Consider the following 27,577-nt stretch of genomic DNA (forward strand, 5'->3'; position numbering starts at 1 on the left):
CTGTATGCACGGCTGCATGCATGGAGTACTCATGGAGGGGTTTCTCTGCCACATGGCATTCTGGGAAGTCATGGACTTTATAAATTGTGTGCGATAGTACTACCAACTTTCCCATGCTGCTTAAAAATTATCTGCTCTTGTTAGTTATTGCTACTTATTTCCTCTCTCTCTCCCACTGAGACTTTCCCATGGCAAAATTTATACCTTCATTTTAATTTTTTCTTCCTTCACATTCCTGCACTCGTGTAAAAACTTGGTAATCTCTATCCCAGAATGCAATTGCCTGCTCTACACTTGCCTGATTGCAACACTGGCGTCTGCAAACACCAGGATTGCACTAGGGGTCGAGGGAGTCTATCCCTGGCGTGAGATAATATCATCTCATACCGGCGTTTAGATGATTTTCATTCCACACTATACAGCCTCGTTCACTCACTCACCAAGTCAGTGAGGCCTGCTGGTGACCACTCTTCCTTCACTTGCTTGCTCTCCCATCTGTTATCCTCCCTCATAGTTTTAACATGAACAATTTGCAGGAATGGAACCCTGTAATAGCATTCAAGGAACATCTGAAAAGGTACAGGAATGACCAGGGATATAGAATGAATACAGATAAATGGGATTAGCACATGATATCATAGATACAGTGGGCAAAAGGACCTGTTTCCATGCTGTACAACCTAATGGCTCAACAAAGCTAGAGAAGCCAAACCTGCATTAACCACTTTAGATTTGGGCACAACATTTATATAAATTTAAATTTACTTTCAACATGGTCAAAGCTGATTCTGGCTATTGAAATCCATGGAACTCAATTAACCCTGCACGTTTTAGGAGGGTGTGAGGAAACTGGAACACCCAGGGAGACCCTATGAGGAGAATGTGTAATCTCCTTGCAGACAGCAGCAGATTTGAACTGAGGTTGCAGTAATATTCATGTTCAAATAGCCTGAGGAACTCCATGAGGGATCATTGCCTTCAGTTATGTGGAGCTTGAGGCATCTGTTCTATGTATTTCTTGCACTCAGTCAAATTTGATAGAGAAAGAAAGGAGAAACTGTCTTTAGCAGCAAGAGGTTTGATAACCTGTGGACTCAGATTGAAGATAATCAACAAAGAAACCAAATGGGGGAAGAATTGTTTCTTATACATTGGACATCTATGTAGAACTGGCACAGGGTGAATGACCTCCTTCTCAGTTAAAAATTCTTTGATTCTATATAAATTGTTTGGATGTGGAATAAACCTCAGGGCAACCTCAACTGAACTGTTTCCACCTCCAATAGCTGGTAACCTTCTCTCTCTCTCCCTCCCTCTGTATTTATCAATTTAGTTAATTAGCATACATTAACACGCAGATGCCATAATTAGTTTCAATGGTGGCAAAAGAGAAAGGGAGTGAGGAGAGTATTGGGAGGGCTAGTGAAACCAGACAAGGTTGAAGCTCCTGTTTGGTAACTCATAGAATATTGAATGGATGTCAGATAAAAACAAAACTCTTAGTTGTTTAAAATGTGCTCTGCATTAAAGTACCTTCGAAGACTAATTGGCTGGGTTCATACATAAACCATATCATTTGAATGAAATACTGGAATGGTACCAGCATCATGCCTTCAGAGGGTTGTTAGAAAATGGGAAACATCCATTTTCAGATCATTTTTTTTCTTCAGTTTATATATATATATACTTACCACCCACCAGTTGTACACGTTGGGCTCCAACATCATATTAGCTTCTGTCCAAAGTGGCAGAATGTCCTTATCAAATTTTTCATCAAACCACTGTGACACACCAGGATCACCCACACAATGATCACATGCACATGTCCTCTGATTTAGTTTGTGAATGCCCAAGTGGCTAGACACAAGGTTCACCCGGTGAATGTCCTCCACAGATTGGCTCTCCGGGTAGGCTACGTTTGTCATGCTTGTCAGAGTGTAGGTGAAAAACACTGAGGTCAGAAAGATAATGAGCAGTCCAAAGAAAAGGACGCAGACACGAAGTGAGCACTTCATCATTGCCTCGTTGGGTGGCCTTTTGTTGTGATGCGAGATCGCCCCTGTTGTTCAACTTCAAAGCAAACAGAGCAAATGACAAAAGAGAAGTGGTGCTACACGTACACCTTTTAACTTGTCTAATTCATTGCAGCTTTGTGATTTTAATGGATGATTCTCAGATGATACTTCAGAAGCATGTATGACTTGGGGTTCCCCACTGAGACCTGGATGGCAATTTCTTTTTCATTTATTCATCTTCTCTTTTCCCTTTGTAGGCGTGGTTAAAGGTTCTGTTAAATCTCCTTCTTGCTCAGATCTTGTGACAATTACAAAACACCGTCATTCTTTGGAACATGCCTAATGGAATTAATCTCCTCAAGCCAGCAAATACCCTCTCATTCGTTTCTCAGGCCTCTGAGACATTAAATAAGCAGTTTGATTTCTGTGGGATAGGATTTTAGATTAATTCACTGAAATGGATGATTGATTTATCTTAAGACTGCAAGGCACAATCCTCATTTCCTCAAAAGGTCTCTTTTTCTTAACTGGAGCCCAGTTTGAAGCTTCAGTTTATGAGACAGTATCTTCTGTTTATGAGAGGCATGTCTGTGTAAGAGCTGTTGCCAAGGTGACAATTGATATGTACTAAAAAAAATGACATAAATCAGAGCATGCAGATGAGAGCAATGTCTCTTCGTCTTGCCTCACAAGTCCTCTGTATGTTCATTGTTGCCATTCAAGTTTCTGAATCCACTATCAGGTGAGAATTCCCATGAGTGCTGAATGACAAGCTTTCCCCTCCATGGACTGCAGAACTAATTAGATGGATGTCCTCTGCCTTCTCGACCCATGGCAGGCTTCTTTCTGGATTCTACTGTTGGCCTGTTGCTCAGACCTTCCTCAGGCAGGCAAATGACAAGACACTGGAACAAAGAAAGAAAAATAAGAGTTCAGTCAGTAAATAAAGCAAAAAATTCTCGGTCTTATTTAATGTGATTGGAGAAATAAAACCTAATTTGTGCATGGTACATGAATGAATTTCACAGAGCACACTTCCACCATTCTCTCTTCCTGAAGTCACTGTGACTAAAATAATATTATTCCCTTTCAATATTCCCTCCTCCCCGACATCTTCTGAAAAAGCAGGCGAAGGCTGGTGCCAGACTTTTCATCTGTGGAAGGCATAAATGGAAAATGGCTGGAAAAACTCAGCATTCACACAGCATCCATTGGAAGCAAATGGTAGCCAATGTTTTGGGCCTCAGTGCTTCATCAGGAATAAGCAAAAACAGGCAAGTGTCTGGTCATGCCCTGCACAGGTAAGGGCATGGGAGTGGTCTATTTTGGACACATACGCAAGTGAGAGAGTAGCAGGGTTATGGATGTGCAGACTGATGTCAAGCAAGATGCATTATGATCCTGACATGATTCCCGAAAGGTGATAGGGAATGCAAATGAAATGATAGGATGCATTTTGAGAGGGATAGAATATAAAAGCTTTATAGGCATTGGTCAATCAGCCTGCACTGAAGAGTATTGTGAGCAGTTATCTAAGCTCCTTATCTAAGAAAGGATTTTAAATTTTTTTTTATAGTTTAGAAATACAGAATGGTAACAGGCCATGAGCCCATGGTGCCTAAATACACCAATCATCTACAAACCCTGTATGTTTATGGAAAATGGGAAGAAACTGGAGAACCCAATGGAAATCCATGCAGGTAATGGGGAGAATGTACAAACACCTTACAGAGTCCATGCTTTGTTGGGTAGTGGAGATCTCTGACTTTTTAAAATACATCTTATGCCAACAGCAGCAATCTTGAAGCATTGAAGAGATATTACCTTTGTTGTTCCTGGAAAAGTCCCCAAATGAAGAGAAGTGAATCAATGATTGTGTTCTTTCCTATGCCAGTACTCCAAAGCCAACTCTGTTGGATAGGACATGTGATTCACTTGGCAAACACCAGACTCCTGATTTAGATGCTCTACTGTACAAGGACTGCTTAAAGAAATCTCTTGGTGCCTGCCACATTGACCACATTGACCATTGATCAGCCAGTGGGCTGATATCGCTTCCAACCGTGCATCTTGGCGCCTCACAGTTCGGCGGGCTGCAACCTCCTTTGAAGAAGACCGCAGAGCCTACCTCACTGACAAAAGACAAAGGAGGAAAAACCCAACACCCAACCCCAACCCACCAATTTTCCCTTGCAACCGCTGCAACCGTGCCTGCCTGTCCCGCATCGGACTTGACAGTTACCAATGAGCCTGCAGCAGACGTGGACATACCCCTCCATAAATCTTCGTTCGCGAAGCCAAGCCATAGACATAGACTGTGATGAGATTACCAGGTGGACAAATAAAACAATTCAATGATGTATTTAAAGCCTTCTTGAGAACGTATTGCCAATGGCCTGTCGATTGGAACCTATGGCTCTTGTCCATTCAAAAAAGACATCCTCAATGCCTCTGCTGAATGTACATTGGAAAAAGGGGAAGATACCTATCAGCTCCCTAGCTACCTCCTGTCCCATCTGTGGCAGAGAGATCTAGGAGTACAGGCACAAAGTTCCATCAGTGACAACAGGATGGTGAAGTGCCATTTGGCATGATAGCTCCTTCAGTCTGGGTACTGAGTACAAGAGCAGGGACATCATGTTACAACTGTAAGGATGTAGGTAAGATTGCACCTGTTGTGCACAGTTTTTGTACCCAGCTAGAGGAAAGATATCATTAAGCTGAAACATTTCAGAAGTAGTTCAAACATGGATGTTACCAGGATTGGTGGACTTGAGTTATGGACCAGAGAAGGGTGAGAAGGAATCTTATGGAGGTATATAAAATCATTAGGAACATAGCCAAGGTAAACAGTCAGTCCTTCTCTCAGTAAAACACAGAAACCTGCAGGCACCGTGATTGAAGTTGGAGAAACTCAGCAGGGCAAACAATGAACTTTATATAGCAAAGTTAAAGATACATAACCAACGTTTCAGGCTGAGCCCTTCATCAAGGAATGATTAAATCTTTTTCTCAGTGTAGGGGATTCTAAAACTAGAGGTCACAGATTTAAGGTAATAGGGGAAAAATGTAAAAGGGAGCTAGGAGACATCTTACACACATCGAGGGCTGTGGGTGCATGGAACGAGCTGGCAAAGGAAGTTGTAGAGGTGATATAATTGTAATATTTAAAAGACATTTGGACACGTATGTGGATGAGAAGTATTTCAAGAGATATGGAGGAAACACAAGTAAATAGGACTAGATTGGGTAGACCACTTAGTTGACATGGGCAAGTTGGCCCAAAGTGGCTCTTTCTGTGCTGTAAAATTCCCAAACTTTATGAACTCAGAACCGACTGGGCTGGAGTAGATGCAAATTTTTATCAATCCCAGGGGATTACTTAAGAAGAAGAATATAAGAAAACAAAAGACATTATTGAAATTTCTTCTTTGCATGTCCTTCACAAGAAACAAAATCTTAAAATGGAATATATTAGCAAGCTATTATGGATATGGCTGTGTTCAATGATCCCAAAAGAAGGCAAACGATCAACCAAACATAGTTATTCCTGATTCTTGCTATAATGAAATTAGAAGAAAATACCGTATGTATTATACAGTTACATGCATCAACTATTTAAATTTTGAAGTACTTAGCTACAACTATTGTGAACAGTTTCATATCACTCCATTCAAGTGCACTTTTCAACAAAGTTCACTGATTGGATACAAAGCACAATTTACACTTTTGTCAAGTAAGATTACAGAGACTTTTTGTGGTTTTGCAATTGCCGTCAATATTTGGAAGCTATGACACAAATGGTCTGGACATCAGAACACTATGCTAGCAAATTTGTTATCTGCAGTACCAAGTGAGGGAAGGTTATTTTATTTACATAACAAAAAGTGCTCCTTTCATTTGCACTGTTGAACAGTACTTTTTCTCTTTAACAGTTGCACTTCTGTTTATTTTACAATATCCCAGGCACTTTTGTTTTCATTCTTGCACTGCTTGCTGCTGTACTATGAATGGGTTGGCTTACCTGGGTAGCGTGTAAAACAGTTTCGCATTGCACACATGTTGGTAAACAATTCAAATAATATGAAATTCAATTACTGGTAGCTGCAGGGGAAATTGCACTGTTGATGGGCTTCAGCTTGTTGTATGCCTGCACAGAATGGACAATGGTGTGTGTGAGTCCTTGGAGTAACATAATGCATACTGGTGCTGATAGTGTTCAGATGATTGCTTCATCTGAACTTTTGTACGTGATAGAATAATGACCTTATCTTCCAATCATTTCAAAAGCTGGCGGTTCGAAGATAGAGTGCAAACTTCCATAAAGGTAATTTATTATAAAACGTGCATGAAGTCATTATTAAGAGGCAAATGTCAACAAGCACAAGACAAGTCTGCAATATGAACACTTTCCTGGATAGATATGGGTTTCCATGGCAACTGCCCTTTGATTATTCAATTAATTAAAATTATGTAATGCAACAAAAAAACTGTTTCAGGCCCATACGATTGAGGTACAAACGACAGTGTTTGCAGAATCAATTAATAAAATTTACCCATTCCAAACTCCTAGCCTTCCACAAAATTAGATGAAGTCAGGAACTGACTTAAAGTAGAAGCCTGAATTAATTATTCAAATATCCAAAGTATATTTGGAGGTGCTCATAAAAGGATGTTACGTGGCTCAACAAAGTCACCAAGGAGTTGTTTAAGGAAGTCCAGTAACAGGAGATGTTCACTCCACACACTGAGATGGAAGGCATACAGCAGAGATTATTTGTGGTGAAAATATAATTAAAGCACAATCTGAATTTATTTTTAATCTGCTGTGGCTCTTCAATTCCAGAGTCTTGAGCACAAAGGGCTGCCCTTAATTGAAGAAATGTTAATCATGGGAAATATTTGGGATAAGAAATTAGGCAGCTCCATCTGTCCAATGCACAAAGAGGAGAGACTATTTGGTCATTATTCCATCAGACATTTATGCCAAAAAAATATTGGCTGCTGCTTTTCCTACAGTGTAACTAGGCCCTCTGGGATCTTCTGAAATGGATGTAAAAGGTGCCATAAAAATGCATGCCTTTAGAAACTCTCTGATACACAATTAGGCAGCCCTTTGCCAAATATTCAAAGGCAACACCTTCCATGTAAATCATTCCTTGCCAGCAAGGCATCTGTGCCTTTAGAGAACCTCTCTACATGTACTCTCACATCATAAACTGCAGAAAAACCTTTAAATCTCCTCAGAGGAAACTGCTTTAATCAAGATGACATATCTGCCACCTTCCAAGATTACACATACAAGATATTTCAGTATTTCTGCCCCTCTTCTTCAAAATAATGTTCAATGTTCTTCCATCATTCCTGGAAATATGGTGTTTCCTACAATGACCTTATTTTATAATGAATTGCTTCCTATAGGGGCTTTCCACCAACAGCTGTTGCTTAATGATTACACAAAAAAAGTTCACAAATGCTAGGGTCAAGTGCAATACACCAATGTGCTGAAGAAACTCAGCAGGTCATGCAGTATCCACAGTAAATGAAGGGCCCAGGCCTTACTCCCATGGATGGCACATGAGCTGCTGAGTTTCTCCAGCCTGTTTGTGCATTGTAGGTGTTGCTTGCATCTGGACACCTGCTAAGGATTTGACAGTTTCGCTGGATGACTTCCAATTTCACTCCTGCTCCTGCCCACTTCAGGGTGCCCTTTACTACTGCATTGATAGCCATGCTGTCCAGGGCCAGTAAGGCGTGGCATCCTGGCCGAGCTTCCTGCCAAATCACTTCTGGCTCCATTTCCACTTCCAGATTGGCACAATAAATCCTCATGAGGTGTTCACACAAAGCAAATAATAAGTCTGCTCCAGAAATTTCCATTAAAAAAAAATCTTTTTTTAAAAGAACAAGTGGAAAAACAGGAGGAGAAGGCAAAGAAGGGAACCTGAGAGAATACAGCCTCAGCAGCAAAGGATGGCAACTAAATATGAAACAATTAAACTAGGGATCCTCAATTCCTCCAATCAGTTGACTAACCAATCAAGCAGGAATGAATAAACAAACGATCTGGTAAGTATAATATGCTGTCTAATATAAGGCCAGTTCTCTTTCTTTTGCTATTAATTAATCTCAAATGATGTAACAGCAGACCTTTACTTGACCAGAGATCCAAGACACTAAAGGAAAAAAAAGGACATCTGTCAATCCTTGCCATGATTTTTATTGTGAAAATGGAGACAGGATAAGGCCAGGCTGTGATACTATTCACATTAAATGACCCACACTCAATGCCTGGGCTGTCACATGATGAATTAATGTGGCGACAGAGAGCTGGCAACTTGTGAAATCATTGTACAGGTTGAATCAGGACCTTCCAGAGATCAAAAGTAATCTTTGGACAAAAGGAAGATGGACTAAAAGATACAGAAAAAAGAATAAACATGTATGTTTTCTCTAAATTGCTTTCAAATGGGCTCAGAATGCACAGAAGTGATCTCCGCATTCACATTCACACTCACACCACTATCCACAGAACCAGATGATCTAACACTTCCTAATACCTCCTTGCACAGGAGATGGCTCAGACAAGATAAAGGAGAATCTCCAGATAATCTATGGGCATTTTTACACAGAATCCGGAATTATTCTGAAAAAAAATAGCATACTTACCTCTGGTGGGTCTTGATGTGATCGTTTGCACAGAGGCACTTTGACACAGCCTTGCTGTGTTGCGGAGTTTGTTGGAAGGGGAACATCATATTCATTAGGCCTGCTTCTTACGGAGTGGCTGTGGTCAATTTACACTGCAACTGCTCCATAAAAAATGTGTAAGAGTACGAATGGAAAAATTATGGGATGGAATTGGCATAAAAAAATTCTATCCCAACATTTTTACACTGCCACCGGCGCAGAATCTTTCAGTGGCTTTGTATGAGCCTTATATGAGAAGACAAAAGAGTAACGTGGGAAAGAATACTCTTTCCTCAAGGTCATCAATGTGTGGAGCCATAGGAAATGGGAGGAGATCCTGAACAAGTTTTTCTCATCTGAATTTACTGCGGAAAAAGACATCGAGGCTCAGGAGCTCATTAAGTAAATGGTGATATCTTGAAGAGAATCAAAGTTACAAAAGAGGTTCTGGAAGTATGCCTGTAGATATAACTCCCTGGGCAATGATCAAATATATCCTAGGAGAAGCTAGGGAAGAAATTGCAGGACAACTGGCAGAGATATTTGCATCATCATTGACATGGATAAGGTGCTGGAAGATTGAAAGGGGGTTGTGTTGTACCTTTATTTAAAAAGTACTGTAGACTGGTGATCTTAACATCTGTTGTGAAAATGGGGATAGGATAAGATCAGGCATCTGTCATGGTCAAGTTAACAGAGGGAAATTCTGCGAGACTTTTAGAGTCAGCATGGGAAATTGTGCGTCATGAATTTGATTGAGTTTTTTTGAAGAAGTGATTAAGAAGATGAGGGCAGGGTGGTAGAAGTTGCCTGCGTGGACTTCAGCAAGTCCTTTACAAGATCACAAGATATAGGAGCAGAGTAGGCCCATTGGCCTATCAAGTCTGCTCTGCTTTTCTAATCATGAGTTGATCCATCCATCCACAGCCCCACTCTCCGGCTTTACTCCCGTAACCATTGATGCCCTGACTAATCAAATATCTATCAATCTCTGCCTTAAATACACCCAATGACCTTGCTTCCACAGCCACCTGTAGCAACAAGATCCACAGACAAAGTAGATAAAATAAATAGTCATAGTGTTTTTCCCCAGGATAAGGGAATCTAAAATTAGAGGGCATGGATTTAAAGAAGAGGAGAAAGATTTAAAAGGCATTTTTTTCACACAGAAGGTGATGGGTATATGGAACGAACTGACAGAGGCAGTGGCAGTAGCAAGGAATTTGTAACATTCAAAGGACAGTTAGAGGTGTACACTGATAGGAAAGGTTTAGAACAGTGGTTTTCAAACTGTCCCCTAAACTCACATTCCACCTTAAGCAATCCCTATGCTTAAGGTGGTATGTGAATGGGAAGGGAAGGTTGAAAATCACTGTTCTAAACCTTTCCTATCAGTGTACACCTCTAACTGTTCAATTTGTGAGAGATGAGTAAATCTATTATGAAAATATGAGAGATGAAGAAAGCTAGTAATAGAATGTAGGAAGTAAAGTTAGTCTGAATAAGATAAGGGTCTTCTAGCCTTAGAGAGAGTCAGCAAGTTCCGCATATGTAATTAGCAAGTTCTGCATATAAGAGTTAGTAAGCCCTGAGGGTTGGGAAGGTGTGAATAAGGACAAAGGCAGGTGAATAAGGACAATGACATGATGGGACACAGACAGGATAACCCCTGGTCCTCCAAGTTCACAGAAACAGCACGTAGGCAGACAGGATTGCCTAATGCCAAACTTATCCATGAGGCAGAAGAATTTTTTTTGGGGGGGAGGGTACCTCTACACTGAAATGAACTGTGTAAAAGTTGGGTGAGCCCCAGTATGTGTGTGTATTCCCAGGGTAAGGGGAAGCACCCAACTTTGGAATGTTGTATAATAAATGTTCTTTGTTCTCAATTTTTGTCTCGAGCAAATTCTGTGAAGGTACTTCTGTTTATCACAAATGGGGGCTCGTCCGGGATCCCACTCCCTCCACTGACAAAGTGCCCGACAACGAGGGTAGGTGTACCCCGGCTGATTCAGCTGGACTCACGGACGACGGGTGACTGATCAGTGGATGAAGCGAGTGATATCCGAGAAGAGGCATTGAGAACAAACAACGGGAGGACGTTAAGGAAGCGCGCTAGGAATAGCTACTGGATCCTGGTAAGAGGAATTTTACTTACCTGTTAGTATGGGAGGTGTGGGTAGCAAGGGAAATAGTCCTAAGGAAGGACGGGACAATCAGATAACTAAGCAAAGTCCATTAGGATTAATGCTATCTGATTGGGGTGTGGGGAGAACCCGCGGGAAAGACAGACCATGGTCAGGTATTGCTGTCTGGAATGGGTTAAAAACCTGATAAAAGGGAATTCGGTATATTGGCCAAAGTTCGGATCCGATGAGGACTGGATGTGTCAGGCATTGAACATCTGGCTCTATCAAAATCAAAGAGATAATATTGAGAGCAGAGAATATGCAGCCTGCTGGCTCAGTGGATCGGTTGATCAACTGGTTTTGAATGAAAAGAAATGTAAGGACAAGAAGGATGAGGAACCTTTTGTCCCTGAAACACAAGGATGGGATGTGTTACATTCCCTTCCTCCACCTTATGCTCCTCCTATGCCGGCTCCTATCTTTCCCCTCTCTTCTATGCTCTACCCTTCTTCACCTTCCCCTCCTCCCCCACAGCTAAAGAAAGGAGAAGAAAGTAGGGGTGGTATGATGACCCATTCACAAAGTACTAGATTACCACCTCAATTGACAAGAGAGGGAGGAGACTGGGACTCAGAACAGTGTGAGACCCTCCGGGAGGGAAGGGCAGAACCCTTTGATTCATTTCCTGGAGAGCAGGAATCTAGACATTATAAAGGACAGGATAAGCCAGAAATTAACTGGATGAGACCTTTACGGGAAGTTCCCATGGGAGGGGGTCTCGGTTTTATAAATGTGCCCCTGACTAGTACGGAGGTGCGTAATTTTAAGAGAGAATGCCCAATAAACAGAAAGGAAAGGCTAAGATTTTGATGTAGGCAGTCAAGGAAGTCGTGGAGGGACAGCAAAGAAAGGGTAGGGGCTGTGTGCCAGCTCCTGGACATTGGGAGGAGCTCCGGGAGTGGGAAAGTAGAGACCAGAGCAGGGGCAAGGGTAGAGGGGAATTCCGTGGACGACGACCGTTCCCGGGACCTCGTGGTAATCCTGGTAGGAATTGGGAAACAGGAGCATTAGTTTGCTACCATTGTAAAAAGGAGGGACATTTTAAGAGAGAATGCCCAGTGCGAGCCAGGGAGATGCGATCTTACGCACTGATGGAAGCAGATTATGAATAGGGGGGTCACAGTTCTCAGTCAATACACACCGTGGGGCTGCATGGAGAACCATTGGTAAATTTAAGCATAGGACTCCACAGTGACAAGATGACCTTTTTAGTAGATTCTGGGGCAGCCCGGTCTAGTATTTTACAACTACTCGAGGGTGTTAAGATAGAAGGGACAGTGATGATTTCGGGAGTAGGAGGAAGAGATTTTACGGTCCCTGTATTAAGGGATGTAAGAATACAAATGGGAGAGAAGATAATAACGGAGGACATTCTACTAGTTCCCCAAGCTGGAGTTTGTTTGTTAGGAAGAGATTTACAGGACCAATTGGTTATCGGCACCAGACCACAGGAATCAGGTATCGGGGTTCAATTGTATGTATTAACCGAGGAGGATCGGGAACTAATAAATCCTGAAGTATGGGCAAAAAGAAGCAATAGAGGAGTGTTAGATATTCCTCCGCTGCAAGTTACTTTAAAAGATCCTGAGCAAGTAATTAGACGAAAGCAGTATCCAATTCCGATGGCTGGCCGAAAGGAGCTGCAGCCAGTAATTGACCAGCTGGTGAAAGATGGTATACTCGAACCTTGTATGTCACCTTTTAATACCCTTACCCCTGAGGCTAACGACCAGTACATATCCAAATATTTAAAGGGACTTTCTGCCTCTATACGAATTAAAACGGAAGGTTTTATTAGCTCAAAACCCACCCCTGGAACATCCTATTCATTTTATTAAATCTGGTGATTGGGTATATGTAAAAGCATGGCAAGATCACCAACTAAAACCTGTCTGGGACGGCCCCTATTGTGTACCTTTGATTACAGACACTGCAGTGCGAACGAAAAAAAGGGGTGGACTCACATAGAACGAATTAAACAACCTGCTGATCCACGGACTAAAGACATTGATAATCTACCCTCTACCTGGCGTGCAGTCCTTCATCCTTCTGATCTGAAAGTTACACTACGCCGGGAAAAATTGCTGTAATGTTGTTTTTACCATTTGCTGTTTTGTTTACTTGTTGGTTCCCAATTTTTGGGAAATCACCAAATTGCTCACAATGTATTAAGTCCTCCTGGAATAGGGGCAGCAGGGGTGACAATTATTTACCTTTAGAATGCAGACAGGGCGCAGGTATAGAGTATAGTCATTGTGGGGTACCTTATTTAGTATGGGTTAATATAGGATCCCAACATGGACCAGGGGAACAGAACGGCCCTAGGGCAGTAGATTTGATTTGTATTTCAGCCTCTACAGGTATTAAAAAGAGGAGTTTTAAAGAGATAGCACAAAGAAGATGGTGAGACAATGACAGACAAAATGTTAGTCAGGATTGTACATGTAGCAGAGATAGAGTGAATACATGTGCTAATGTTCACAGACAGGCTGCAACTCACAGGTTCAGTGATACTTATGCTAATGTTCACAGACAAGCTGCAACTCACAGGTTAAGTGATAAGAAACACCCCTCACCAACTTGGTCTCCTGTAAAGCATCCTTTGGGTCACACAGACATTCGGAATGTTAAGAACCACCACTGTAAGGGGAGTTCCAGTTGTAAATGACTAGTAAGCTGCTCCAGAACACCACAGCTGCTTGGCATTTAAATCGTTTAATCAGGCCTTGGAGATCATCACCGAACAGACAGTGATGGCCCTGAATTTATGGGCTGAAGAAAGACGACAGTTACAAGCCACAGTTCAACAAAACCGCCTGGCTCTCGATTACTCGTTGGCTGCTGAAGGCAGCATTTGTGAAAGACTGGTTAATGACAATGTTCACAACGGTCAGGCAGTTAAAGACACTTCTTCAGGAGTTCAAAAATTTTCCCATGCCCAGGTTCAGACTTGGCAACCTTGGTCCGTGTGTGGGATGGACTAGACTTTGTATTGGTAACTGGAGTCTGATACCCACAGCCCTTATAGCAGCTGGACTCGCTATTCTGGCCATTATGGTGCTCCCCTGCCTAAAGACTTGTGTGCAGTATTTAATTCAACGGACCCCTCGTCAGATCACTATAACCCAAAGGATGTATGCTTCCCAAATTCTGTCTGATGATGCTGAGACTGCAGTTCGTTTACTGACTCGCTGGGAAAAAGACCAAGTTTACAAGTAATATATTCCAGTTGAGAATTCACGAAGCGTAGCTAAAAGAAAAGTGAGATTGTGAGAGATGAGTAAAACTAATATGAAAATATGAGTGATGAAGAAAGCTAATGGATATATGTGTAATGATAAAGCCAGTATGAATAGGAATGTGGAAGTAAAGTTAGTCTGAATAAGATAAGGGTCTTCTAGCCTTAGAGAGAGTCAGCAAGTTCCGCATATGTAATTAGTAAGCCTTAGACTATAAGAGTTAGTAAGCCCTGAGGGTTGGGAAGGTGTGAATAAGGACAAAGGCAGGTGAATAAGGACAATGACATGATGGGACACAGACAGGATACCCCCCTGGTCCTCCAAGTTCACAGAAACAGCCCGTAGGCAGACAGGATTGCCTAATGCCAAACTTATCCATGAGGCAGAAGAATTTTTTTTTGGGGGGGGGAGGGTACCTCTACACTGAAATGAACTGTGTAAAAGTTGGGTGAACCCCAGTATGTGTGTGTATTCTCAGGGTAAGGGGAAGCACCCAACTTTGCATTGTTGTATACTAAATGTTCTTTGTTCTCAATTTTTTTGAGCAAATTCTGTGAAGGTACTTCTGTTTCTCACAAATTGTTACTGAAATATTTTGCTTGAGAAATATGACCATTGGCCCATTTCCTTTGGAGTTATGAAACCATGCATATAACGAGTCAATTGGGGACAATTAAAACAGTGGTTTTCAACCTTTTTCTTTCCACCCACATACCACCTTAAGCAATCCTTTACTACTCACAGAGCACTTATGACATTGGGATTACTTTAGGTGTAATGTGAGTTTGGGGGACAATTTGAAAACCACCAGTGTAGAGTGATACCCGCTGAACGGAGATACCTGGTGTCAGCTTGGTTTGGCAGAGACAGGTTGTCTGAAGGGCCTGAGCCTCTGCTATAGAACTCGGGCTAGAAGATGACTTCCTCAAACTCTGGAAATGACAATTTGGTTTTGTCATTCTGGACACTTACCCAACAGAGGTGATATCTCCAAAGGTGCACATTGCCAGACAATATTTTTTAAGAGGATTTTTGCATTCTTCCATCATCAACCTGGATTAGTTCTGCATGCAATTAGTAACACTATTTATTGTGCTTGGTTCACTGCAGATGCTTTCATCTCCACCATCCAATTCTACTCTTTGAATTTTTTAACGATATTCTGTCAATTGCAAAGCCTTCTTTTATATTATCTGCAAATCATAACTCTTTACCTTAGGTTTAAATTATGGTATATATTTTTAAAGTCACTGATCACCAAGCCCCGTGAAACCTTAAAATTATCTAAATTGCCCTCCCTTATGTCCGTAGATGTTTCTTTTTTTTTACAGCAGTCTGGCATCTTTTACAATGTTTATCTCACCCAATATTTCAAATTCTTGTCTTAACTACAGCATCAGTTCCTCTTTTGATGGAAAATATACAACCCACATTCTTTGTTGCTCCATCCTAACCAGCATTCGAATCTCTAATGAGCTCTATTCTTTCTACAGTTACTCTCTTGCTTCTTCACATTTCTAAAACAAATTAGTTATTATTTTACTTGCGAACATTTAAAAAATCTCTTTGCTTTATTAATTTTCAGATTTATTGTCAGAATACATACATGACATCATATACAATCCTGAGATTCTTTTTCCTGTGGGTGAGGCAGAATTACCACTTATTGGCAGTGCAAAAAAAATTTACTCAACGTACACACGTAAACAAGAAATGTAAACAAATTGACTGCAAGACAGAAAGGGAGAGAAAACAAAGCAATAAAATACAAAAGTAAGATTCCTTAAATGAGCCTCTGATTGAATTTATTGTTGAGGAGTCTGATGGTGGAGGAATAGCAGCTGTTCCTGAACCTGGTGGTGTGAGTAGTGTGGCACTGATACCTCTTTCCTGATGGCAGAAGTGAGAACAGAGCATGTGCTGGGATGGTGTGGATCCTTAATTGCTGCTGTTCTCCAATGGCAGTGTTCCCCATAGATGTTCTCAATGGTGGGGAGAGTTTTACCTGTGATGTCCTAGCTTTACATTCAGGGGTATTGGTGTCCCCATACCAGACCATAATGTAGTCGGTCAGCAAACTTTCCACCACTCATCTTTCCATAAATTCCATTTCTATGCTTCCTACAATCTTCTAAACTTTCTGTGGTATTGTTCAAATTCATCTTTCATCCAATTGTACCAGTACAACCCAATGAAACAGCGTTCTTCGGTCGACAGTGCAAAAACACATACAGACAAATACAATGTATGTATGTATGTATATATATATATATATATATATATTTAAAATAAATGTTATTAATAAATAGTGGAGCCTCGGAGAGTTGTTTTTACAGTTCAACGCTCATTCAGCGTTCTCACTGCCCTTCGGAAAAAGCTGTTCTTCATCGCTCGCTTACTTCTGTATCTCTTTCTCGATGGGAGTAGTTGGAAGATGTTATGCGCGAGGTGATAAGGGTCCTCACTGATTTTACAAGCCTTCTGTGAACAATGATCCCAGTAAATTACATTGATTGGGGGTACAAAGCCCCAGTGATCCTCTCTGTGGTTTTTATGGTCCTGTGAATTGACCTCTGATCCAATGATCTACTGGAACCATACCAAACTGTGATACAGCCAGCCAGGATGCTCTCGATGGAGTTCCAATAAAAGTCAACAGAATGCTGGCTGGTAGCCTTGCCTCCTCAGTCTTGTAGGGAAGTGCAGTGACTGTTGCACCTTCCTGGCAAGTAAAGAGATGTTGTTTGTCCAGGATAGGTCACTAATTAAGTGGAGTTCGAGTAAACTTGGTGATATCTACTCTCTCTTTAATTAAAAAAAAATTAGATGTACAGCACAGTAACAGGCCATTTCAGGCCACAAGTCCGTGCCTCCCAATTTACACCCAATGAAACCCGATGGTACGTTTCGAATAGTGGGATGAAACCAGAGCTCCTGGGGTAAACCCATGCCAACACAGGGAGGACATACAAACTCCTTACAGACAGCACGGGATTTGAACCCTGGTCCCAATTGTAAAGGCATTGTGCTAACTGCTATGCCAACTGTACCTAATGTGCAGTGGAGGGGTCATTCCTCTTCCTTCTGGTCCACGATCATCTTCATCATCTTGTCCACGTTGAGACTCAGGTTTTTACTCTTCCACCATTTCATGAGATCTTCCACCTCATCGTTGTTGCTGTTGTGTTGTCTGCGAACTTGTTGACACTGTTGGAGGTGGATCTGGTGTTGCATTTGTGGGTCAGGCATGTGAACAGGCCACAGCTCTGAGAGGTGAACAGGCCCACAGCCCACAGCTCTGAGATGTGAACAGGCACACAGTCCACAGCTCTGAGATGTGAACAGTCCCACAGCCCACAGCTCTGAGATGTGAACTGGCCCACAGCCCACAGCTCTGAAATGTGAACAGGCTCAAAGCCCACAGCTCTGAGATGTGAACAGGCCCACAGCTCTGAGATGTTAACAGGCCCACAGCCCACAGCTCTGAGAGGTGAACAGGCACACAGCCCACAGCTCTGAGAGGTGAACAGGCACACAGCCCACAGCTCTGAAATGTGAACAGGCCCACAGTCCACGGCTCTGAGATGTGAACAGGCCCACAGCCCACAGTTCTGAGAGGTTGCAGGGTTCAGCATGATGGTGGTCAATGTTTTGCTGTCTAACTGGGTGGACTATGGTCTTTCTGTTAGGAAGTCCAGAATTATGTTATGAGAGGGGTGTTGAGTCTCAGCAAGGCCAGCTTCTCTACCAGCCTCTGGGATAGAATTGTATTAAATGCTGAGTTGAAGAAAACAAACAACAGTCTGGTGTATGAGATGTCAGAATCCAGGTGGACCAGGACGGAGTAGAGACACAAGGCGATAACATTGTTAGTGGAACGGTTCTATCTGTAGGAGAATTAAAATGGTTCCAATGTCTATAGGAGGTGTGCTTTGATATTTTCTATCAGTGGACGCTCGAAGCATTTCATAATTGTGATACTACAGACCTATCACCAATGTATATAGTTACAGTATCTAGAGTATGTAATGACTGTGCTTACAGCGATTGGCTGAGAGCTTAGCCACGCCTACTGTCTGGGCCTTAAAGGGTTGTGTCCCTAGCCAGGTCGAATCATTCCGGACTGGTCGGCCACCTGTGAAGAGCTCCTGTCTTTTGCTAATAAAAGCCTTGGTTTGGATCAACAAGTCTTTGGTTCTTTCGACGAGCTCTACAATAATGAAGGTCAGTGACACTGGGTGGTAGTCATTGAGGCCTGTTACTCTCATCCTCTTTGGTACTGGGATGATGGTGTCTGCCTTGAAACCCATGGGGATGAGGGACTGCTGCACTGATGTGTTGAAGATGAAATGCCAGCGCTGCTGGAGCTGCTGATGTCAACCCACAGAGATCAGGGAGCAGAGACACAATGCTCCCATGGAGTCCAACCGCCCAGTCTGACTGCTGTCGACTCTGTACAGGTTTTAAATGGTCTGTTAAAGGAGCCGATGGCGGTTTTATTTAAAATCTTGCTGGTGACTCAATGCGATGAACCCACAGAGCCTGTGGACTGCTGGAGACTGCAGTCAAGGGACTAACACCAGGCTGTGGACTGCTGGAGACTGGCTTGAAACTGGCTGAATGGGCACCAGGTACTGCAACTGGGATGCAAGATGGTGTCAAGGGCATTGAAGGGTTCATAATCGTAGCAGAGGTTCGGATCTGGAGCTCGGGTTGCCGACAATTTACACTGGACTCCTGTGTGGTTTCAGGAGCACTAGAGGTGAATTTAGGTACACTCGGTGACTCTGGGTTAACTCTCTTTTGCTTCTCTTTCTCCATCTATAAGAGGTGCTCAAGCAATTTCTGCCGATAGTGAATCTGTCTGCCTTACAGCAATTTTGTGTAATATGAAATGTTTTTATTACATGACAATAAATTGAATCTTGATTCTTGAAGATATCCATAAGGGCCTCCATCAGATGATTGGCATAGTCCTTCAGTATCCACTGTGTACATTGTCTGGCCGCGCTCCTTTGTGTGGGTTCACCTTGGAAAGGATTTTCCTCACATCGGCCACATCTATGCAAGGCGTTAGCCTATTCTTCTCATCAAACCATCAGAAGAAAGGAGTTAATTTTGTTGACGTGATCTGTTATTGTTTTGATCCCTTGCCACATGTGCCTCGAGTCGCCGGTGTCACACAGCTGACTATAGATCTTCTGTACATACATATTGCATGGGAAAGTTCAAACCTGGGTGATCTTGGTTCCATCTTGTTTCCTGTCCTAAAGGCAGCATGCTGAACTCTGAGATATGTATGAACCTCTGCATCCAACCATGATTTATGGCTAGCCCTGGCTGTGTAATGTTTGATCTATGTTATGTCCTCGATGCACTTGCTAATGTAGCCAGTTACTGAGCTCATATGCTCATCAATACTTACGTATCCGTGGTAGGTGGCTGTTGCCATAAAAAAGCTCCAGCCAGTGGTCTCAAAACAGACCTGTAGCACTGTGGCCCCTCTCCCCACCCGGCCACACCCTAATGTTCCTGTGAACTCGCTTTGTTCTTTGTTTCCTAACCTTTGCATTGACTGCATTGTTCTCGAGTGAGAATCAGCTTGGGTTTAAAATGCTCTGACATTATGTTCCCTGTATGTTACTATTAATTCCTTTCATGCGAGTGCAAGATCTGTACAACTGGAGGTAGTGATGAATAAATTTGCCTTTTTCTCATCTCAGCATAATTTGCTACTAACTATTGTTCAAAACATTCTAATAAGAATCAAAAGCTTCTTTTGATCTCCTAAATGCCCAATAGTTGGCACTTCATTGTTCTGCAATTTTTTTGTTTGCTGTGGAGGTTCAGTTGTAATGAAGTAATGTTGCAAGTTACTTCAGGAATATCAGGACATTTGCAGTGGCCATTTCAAATCAACTATCCCTCATTGTCTTTGATTTTTTGGATTAATGCCCCAACATACATAATTCATTTTGTATATAAATATAATTTTTTTTCAGTTAACCTGGTAAGTTTAAGGCAGCATGGGAAACATAGTGCCTGGTAGGTTTCAGGGGAACACAGCCAACACAACCAGGTGAATGGGCTGGGAGCACAGCAACCACAGCCTTGTAAAATGGGTAGGAAATACAAAGCAAACATCACCTGGCCAGCCAGATACCAATCCAGCTGGATTAGGGTATAGTCTGACCATTGTTTTCCACAAACAGCAAGGTTTCGACATGAACATCATTATGGATCATGAGATAATTTCCTCACGGTGAATACCATGACACCTGCAAGATTATGAATTGCTGGGACATGTTCAGCATTCCTTGAAAAGTTAGATCTTGGATGACAAATGCTTTCTTCAACCTCATGGGCTCCTCACACCCGTGTGCTCTTCAACCAGAGCAGATGTGCACAGGTAAGACCGGTCATGCAAGGTTATCAAGGAAAATCCCAGTGGTTCTCCTCAAGATGAGATTTAATTTCCTCTCTCACTCAGGGAACCCCCTGAAGAACGCACCAAGCAGATGTAGAGCCTTCAATGGTGTGTCTTGCATGCTTCACAGTTTAGCAAATCGTGTGGGTCTGGTGTCCCTGCTGAACATCCACAGGCGCACCTCCCATGGACACTGGGCATGCACTTTTTAAGAGACGATAACAATAGCTGACAAACAAATTCCCAATGTAAAGTAAGAAAAACCCTCCATACTACAATCCTTAAGCTCAACAATATATACAATAACATTGAACAACAATTTTTTTTCTAAAGGTTTGCTTCTGAAAACAAAATGGATATTACAATAAACAGCCAAGATGAACTCAAAAATAAATTCAGATTTGCTACATCAACTGACCCAGTGTGTAAAAGTAGATGACACAATTTTCTTGTTTATTTTCATTGTGTGATGACCTTGTTTAATGGGGTTACTGTATTGTTTAAGTTGAACGTTTAATGGTTTGGGAGGGGGGTGGGAAGGAGGGAGGGAAGGGAGGGGGGAAAAGGGGAGAAAATGACACTGCGTACATTCAAGAGGGAAATGTTTGTGTGTATTTTGGTCAGTATGGTTCATAGTGTGAAAAATATATTTTTTTTAAAAAGTAGGAAGTTTAAGAAACATTTTATATTTTATTGAATTCAACATGTTTAATTTCATGATGATTCTGACACATTGCATTAGTTCAACTAACCTTAAAGAAATTTTGCCACTGGTTTTCGTTTGTATTCAGTTGAGGCTCTTGTGCCAATGTCCAACAATAGTCGGTCAGCATTGATGGATTCTAGTTGCCCTGATACTATTTTTTCATGGTCGCAATGTCCTGGTAAAAGCTTTTACTATGTTCATCACTGACTGCAACAAAATCAGCAGGGATGGAGTCCAAATGCGAATGCAGAAATGAATTTTCAATGAAATGTTGCACTTTATGGTTTTAAAAGATGACAGGAAATCACAAAAATAGGTTATATCTAAAAAATGGTAATGATAGGAAATTTTTAAGATAATGTTCATGATCAGCAGGATGAAATCCATAAAATACACCCGAAAGTGTTCAAAAAGAAAAATCTTTGTTGACCAGTGTAAACAGCTGTGAGAGCACAGCTGATTACCTTTACGTGCTGCTGTGAAGGTCTCTCTGCATGGTATTTGACATGAAGGAATGAATCCATGCTCTATTACTTTAATGACTTACTCCAACACCTATGTATTTCCTGATAGGTGGCACCAAACACAAAGAACTCTCATAATGAAACTTATTTTCAGCGAGTATTCCACTTTGCAAGCGAAAACTTTCAAATATCCTGTGAGGCAATGTAACTTATTTCAGAGCTACTCAATGGCTCACAGATTCTCCCTCCTGAAGAAAACAATTGCAGCCAAGTTCTCATATCAGTCTGGTAGATCATTATCCGCTCCTGCCCAGCCATCCCCTCCCCCATTGCTCAGGACCTTCTTCCGAGCATATATAACCAGAACTTGCATATTGCTTTGTTTGAATGGGAACTTCCTCCCTTTTTCCTGCACCCATCTCCTCCAAAATATATTTTTTTTTGCTCTTTGGCTGCTAAATCATATCCAAGTTTGCTGATGACACTTAATTGAGCGTAGAAGCAAACTGTGCAGAGGATGCTGAGAATCTGCAGAGGGATACAGATAAAATAAGTGGGCAAGGGTCTGGCAAATGGAGTATAATGTTCAAATGAGGATTATGTATGATGTAATTGTCACATGTATGATGTGATGGAGGCCATCTCCCTCACACACCTTCTGACCTTTGGAAGGATACTAGGAGATCAGATTATTATTAATATAATGATAGTGATCATGGTTGCAATGCAACTAGCAATGCCTTACTGTTTGATTAGACTTGGCTGCCAGCAGGGAGCTGACACACAGAGCAATACACAGTATGCAAGATCTGTAATGGAGACATGCAGCCTCATGGCATGCCTCATGGTGCTGTTTACATCAACTTTAAAGTAAAGAACCTTTTCCTTCATCCACATGTTGTCTAAGAACACACACATATGAAGACAAGATGAAACAATTAACATTTAATTGAGTGTAGAAGCAAACTGTGCAGAGGATGCTTTTGTGTACATGAATCACAAAACGGTTGGTTTGCAGTTGCAACAGGTAATCAAGAAGTCAAATGGCATGTTAGCCTGAATTTCAAAGTGGAGAGGTTCTGCTGCAACCATACAGGTGAGCCACAGTGTGTGGGGACTAAGGTGTGGCATTCCTGATGTCTTTACATGAGAGAAAAGACATAATGGTTGATGCAGAGAAAATTCACCGGGTGGATTCCAGAGCTGAGGGTCTTAACCTATGAGGCAAAATTGAGTCACTTGGGATTGTACTTGCTGGGATTCAGAGGAATGAGGGGAGAAACACAGAGAATTATGAAACAGATAAATAAGATAGAGGTTAGAATGTAGTTTTCATGGTAGATGAAACTAGAACTTAGGAAAATAGCCTCAAGATTTGAGGGAGGAAGTTTACAATTGCAATGAGAAGGAATTTATATGCCCAGAGTGTAATGGATCTGTGGAATTCTCCACCCAGAGAAGCAGTGGAGGCTACCTCATTAAGTACATTTAAAATGCAGATAGATCAATTTTTACATAGAATCAGAATCAGAATTTATTGTTGTGAACAAGTCACAAAATTCAGTGTTTTGCAGCAGTATCATATTGCAAACATTCATATTATGAACCATCTTACAACAATGGTATATTAAAAATAAAAATAAAAATAATAGTGCACGAAAAATAAGGCAGAGTCTTTGGTTAATTGATTATTCAGGAATCTGATGGCAATGGGGAAGAAACTGTCCATTTGTGCTGTTGTGAGTTCATCTTTAGGCTCTTGTATCTTTTTTCCAATGGTGGCAGTGAAGAGGGCATGGTCTGGGTGGTGAAGGTCTTTGAGGACAGATGCTGCTTTTTTTAGGATAGTGCCTCATGTGGATGTCCTCGATGGAGTGGAGAATGTGCATATGATGTCCCAAGCCCAGTTAACAAACCTCTGAAGTTTTTCCTTGTCCTGAGATTTGGCGTCTCCATACCAGAGAGCGATGCAATCAGCCAATATGCTCTCTATGTATACCTGTAGAAGTTTTTGAGAGTCTTCAGTGACATACCGAATATTCTTCAAACACCTCACAAAGTATAGCCACTGGCGAGCCTTTTTTGTGATTGCAGGTCAGATCCTCGGAGATGTTGACACCTAGGAATTTGAAGTTCTTGACCCTCTCCACCACTGAGCCCTTAATGAGGACTGAGTCGTGTTCCCCTGACTCCCTCCTTAAGTCCACAATCGTGTCCTTGCTTTTGCTAATGTTGAGTGCAAGGTTGTTGTTGTGACACCACTCAACGAGCTGATCTGACTCCCCCCTGTAAGCTTCCTCATTGCGTTTGTGATTCTGCCGACAACTGTGGTGTCATAGGTAAACAAAGAGATAGCATTGGAATTGTGCCTGGCCTCACAGTCAAGGGTGTATAATGAGTCGAGCAGAGGGCTAAGAGGTATTGTGCCAGTGTTGATAATCAGTGAGGAGGAGACGTTGTTTCCAATTTGTACTGACTGGGTCTTATGATCATAAGAAAGTCAAGGATCCGGTTACAGAGTGGGGCCTAGACTTTGTAGTTCCTTGACCAGCACTGAGGGAATAATGGTGTTGAAGGCACAGCTGTAGTTGATGAAGAGCAGCCGTATGTATGAGTTGCTGTTTTTGAGGTGTTCTAGAGCTGAGTAGAGAGTCACAAATATTGCATCTGCTGTGGAGTGAGCGATAGTAGGGGAATTGGAGCTTGTAGAGAAAAGGCAGGCAGGTGGCACTGACACCGTGGCCAGATCTGCTCAGCCAGCTGAATGGCCTACTCCTTTTCTCATTTCTTAATGCCATGGGAAATGTGTCTTAAAGGTGATCTTAGATGCCCTTCTGTGAATGCTATACAAGCAAGACATCAGGAGATGTATGAAGTAGACAAAGAATTGCTGGAGGAGATCAGCATATCAGACAGCATCCAATGCTCAGTAAAGTTTTGGGATCCTTCATAGAGAGAAGGGGTAATATTGCATATATAGAGAGGAAAGGAAGCTGGGAGAGTGGACCAGATGGGGAAGAGCAGAGGTGGAGAGTGAAACTATTGGAAGGGGGTGAAGAAAAATTAGGGAGAGGGAGAATTTTATTTTGTGTGAAATTGGGTGAGGTACACAGGTCCTGCCTTTGGATGTTAACCATCCTTGCACTTTTTAAACTGGATTTTGGCCAATGGCACATATTCTTATTGGACTTCAAGATAAACACACTGGTTCTTCAAACAATCTAATCTTATTTTCATGCAACAGTTTCCCTGCATTTGTTAAGTACCTGTCACCTAATCCGATCAACTAAACAAACAATTAAAGAATTATCCATTATGCAACAAATTATATTGAAATGTTATTTGTGCATTTGCTTTGCATATTGAATCTATAAACAGTTTGTCTTTTTAAGTTGTATTATAGTTATCAAGGGATTGTTTTGGGGAATGGGTGAAACTAAGGCAAGAGTGTTAGTTAAGAACGAGGAAGTGCAGGAGCTCCTTAAAGGCATCTACACTGCCTTGACTCCTGCTTTCTTTCCTTCTCCCGCTGTATCCTACAGACTATCCTCAGCTCGATGTGCAGGTACCAGAAGACCCTTGCCCTCTCGCTATATTCCACCATCACAGAAGCTCCTTAAAGGCATTTGGATAAATAAGACTAGATGGAGTCTTTGGCTTGGCTTCGTGGACTAAGATTTATGGAGGGGTAAAATGTCCACGTCAGCTGCAGGCTCGTTTGTGGCTGACAAGTCCGATGCGGGACAGGCAGAAAAGATAGCTGGGGCACTGGCATTGATCTTTGTGTCCTCCCTGGCTATAGGACTGGTAATGGAGGATTTGATAGCAAATATAGCTCTCTTGTTCAAGAGCGGCAAGAGGAAGAAACCTGGGAATTATTGACCAGTGAGTTTTATGTCAGTGGTGGGCAAACTATTGGTCAGGGTTCTTAAGAGACCGGTTTTATGAGCATTTGGAGCACCGACTTATTAGAGGTAGTCAGCATATCTTTGTGAGGACAGGTTATGCCTCATGAACTGAATTCAGTTTTTTAGGGGAGGTAACAAAACAGATTGATGAAGGTAGGGCAGTGGATGTGATGTATATGGATTTTAGTAAGGTATTTCATAAGGTTCCTCATGGTAGAGTTATATTGAAAGTTATTGAGGCATGGGTTTCAAGGAAACATAGCTGTGTGAATTCAGAATTGGCTTGCCCAGAGGTGGAAGAGGGTGGTAGTAGATGGAGTGTTTTCTTACTGGAGGTCATGACTGGTGGTGTTTCTGGGACCCCTGCTCTTTGTAATTTTTCAAAAATGACTGACAAAGAGCTGAATGAGTGAGCCAGCATCTTTGCAGATGATAAGAAGGCAGAGGTATTGTGGATAGTGTACAAGGTTTTCAGAGGTCACAATGGGATATAGACAAGATGTACAGTTGGGCGGAGAAGTGGTAGATGGCAATCTGAAAAAGTGAAGTGATGCACTTTGGAAGGTGGAACTTGAAGGCATGAGGTACATGAAGTACATGGTTAATGACAGGATTCTTAGGAGTGAACAAGTTGATAAGTGGTTGAGTAGGCTTATGGTGTGCTGGCCATTAGTCAGAGGATTGAGTTTAAGAGCTAAGAGGTAATGTTGTAGCTCAATAAAACTCTGATATTGTGTTCAGTTTTGGTTTGCCTCATTATAGGAAGGAAGTGGAGAGGAGAGTTACCAGGATGTTCCATGGATTAAAGAATATGTCTCATGAAGAAAGGTTGAAAGAGCTAGGACTTTTCTCATTAGCATGATAAAGGACGAGAAGCATCTTAATGTCGGTGTATAAAACTGAGAGGCAGAGAGAGGGTGGACAGCTAGGATCTTTTTCCCAGGGCGGCAATGGCCAATACTAGAGGACATCTGTTTAAGGTGAGTGAAGGATCATTTAGGGAGACAGCAGGAAAGTTTGTTTTCCCACAGAAAGTGGTGGGTGCCTGGAATGCTTTGCCAGAAGTGGTGCTGGAGACTGGTAAAACAGGAATAGTTAAAAAAGCTCTTCAATAAGGACATGGATGTACGAGACATTAAAGTTTGTGAGGTTGGGATGGGTTAGATTAATCACAGAATAGGTTTATATAGGTCAGCCTAATCTTGTGGGCTGAAGGACCTTTACCGTTCTATTAAAAGAGTATAAATATTGTAAAGACACATCTGTATAATAAAAGATCTGAAGAAAAATTGGTGATTTTTGAAATCTAGACCAGCCTGGAGAAGGTCATCTGGCTGCATATGTGTTTAGCGCTTATAAACTGAGAAACTCCCCAAAATAATGAATGAATATTTAACACAAACATTCGAAGTAATGTCCCATGTCATCATTGCAATTCTCAACTGCAGCACCCGAGCACAGTGTTCCCATCATCTAAGTTGGCAGAGACATTCAATGAGAACCTCAACAGGTCAGACTGCATCCATAAAGGGAAATGGACAGACAATGTTTCAGGGTGGGACTCTTATGAGGCTAGACAGGGAAGAGATATCAAGCATTAAAAAGGCTGGGAGGGGTGTGGGTGGGGGGTCAGGGAGAAGAGTTAGGAAAGGGCCAAGAAGTAACAGAATACTGGCAAAAGAAGATAGGAAAGGTGGAGAGTCAGGTAGGGGAAGTAACCATTGAGGTTGGGAGCAAAGGGAATTTGAGAGAAAGGCAAGTATGGGAACATCGATGGAAAGTGGGATCAGATGAGAGTGGGAGTTACCAGAAATCAGATAATTCACTGTTCATGCTGTCGGGTTTCAGACTACCCAGGTGGAAAATGTTCTTCAAGTTTACATTTGGCTTCACCCTGGCAACAGACAAGGCTGAGGATAGACAGGACTGTGTGGAAATG

At 41.9% G+C, this 27,577-nt stretch overlaps 1 protein-coding gene across 1 annotated transcript in view; it reads right to left on the bottom strand.

Moving 5' to 3' along the window:
* Positions 1–27,577, bottom strand: part of st3gal2 (ST3 beta-galactoside alpha-2,3-sialyltransferase 2) — a 1,083,354-nt gene that overhangs the window by 867,404 nt on the left and 188,373 nt on the right. The window contains exon 2 of the mRNA XM_069900979.1: positions 1,692–2,920. Coding sequence (XP_069757080.1) covers positions 1,692–2,018 — 327 coding nt within the window. The 5' untranslated portion in view covers positions 2,019–2,920. The remainder of the gene's footprint in view (positions 1–1,691; positions 2,921–27,577) is intronic.

Source organism: Narcine bancroftii, chromosome 10 (assembly GCF_036971445.1).
Source record: "Narcine bancroftii isolate sNarBan1 chromosome 10, sNarBan1.hap1, whole genome shotgun sequence".
In the NCBI taxonomy this organism is placed as follows: domain Eukaryota; kingdom Metazoa; phylum Chordata; class Chondrichthyes; order Torpediniformes; family Narcinidae; genus Narcine; species Narcine bancroftii.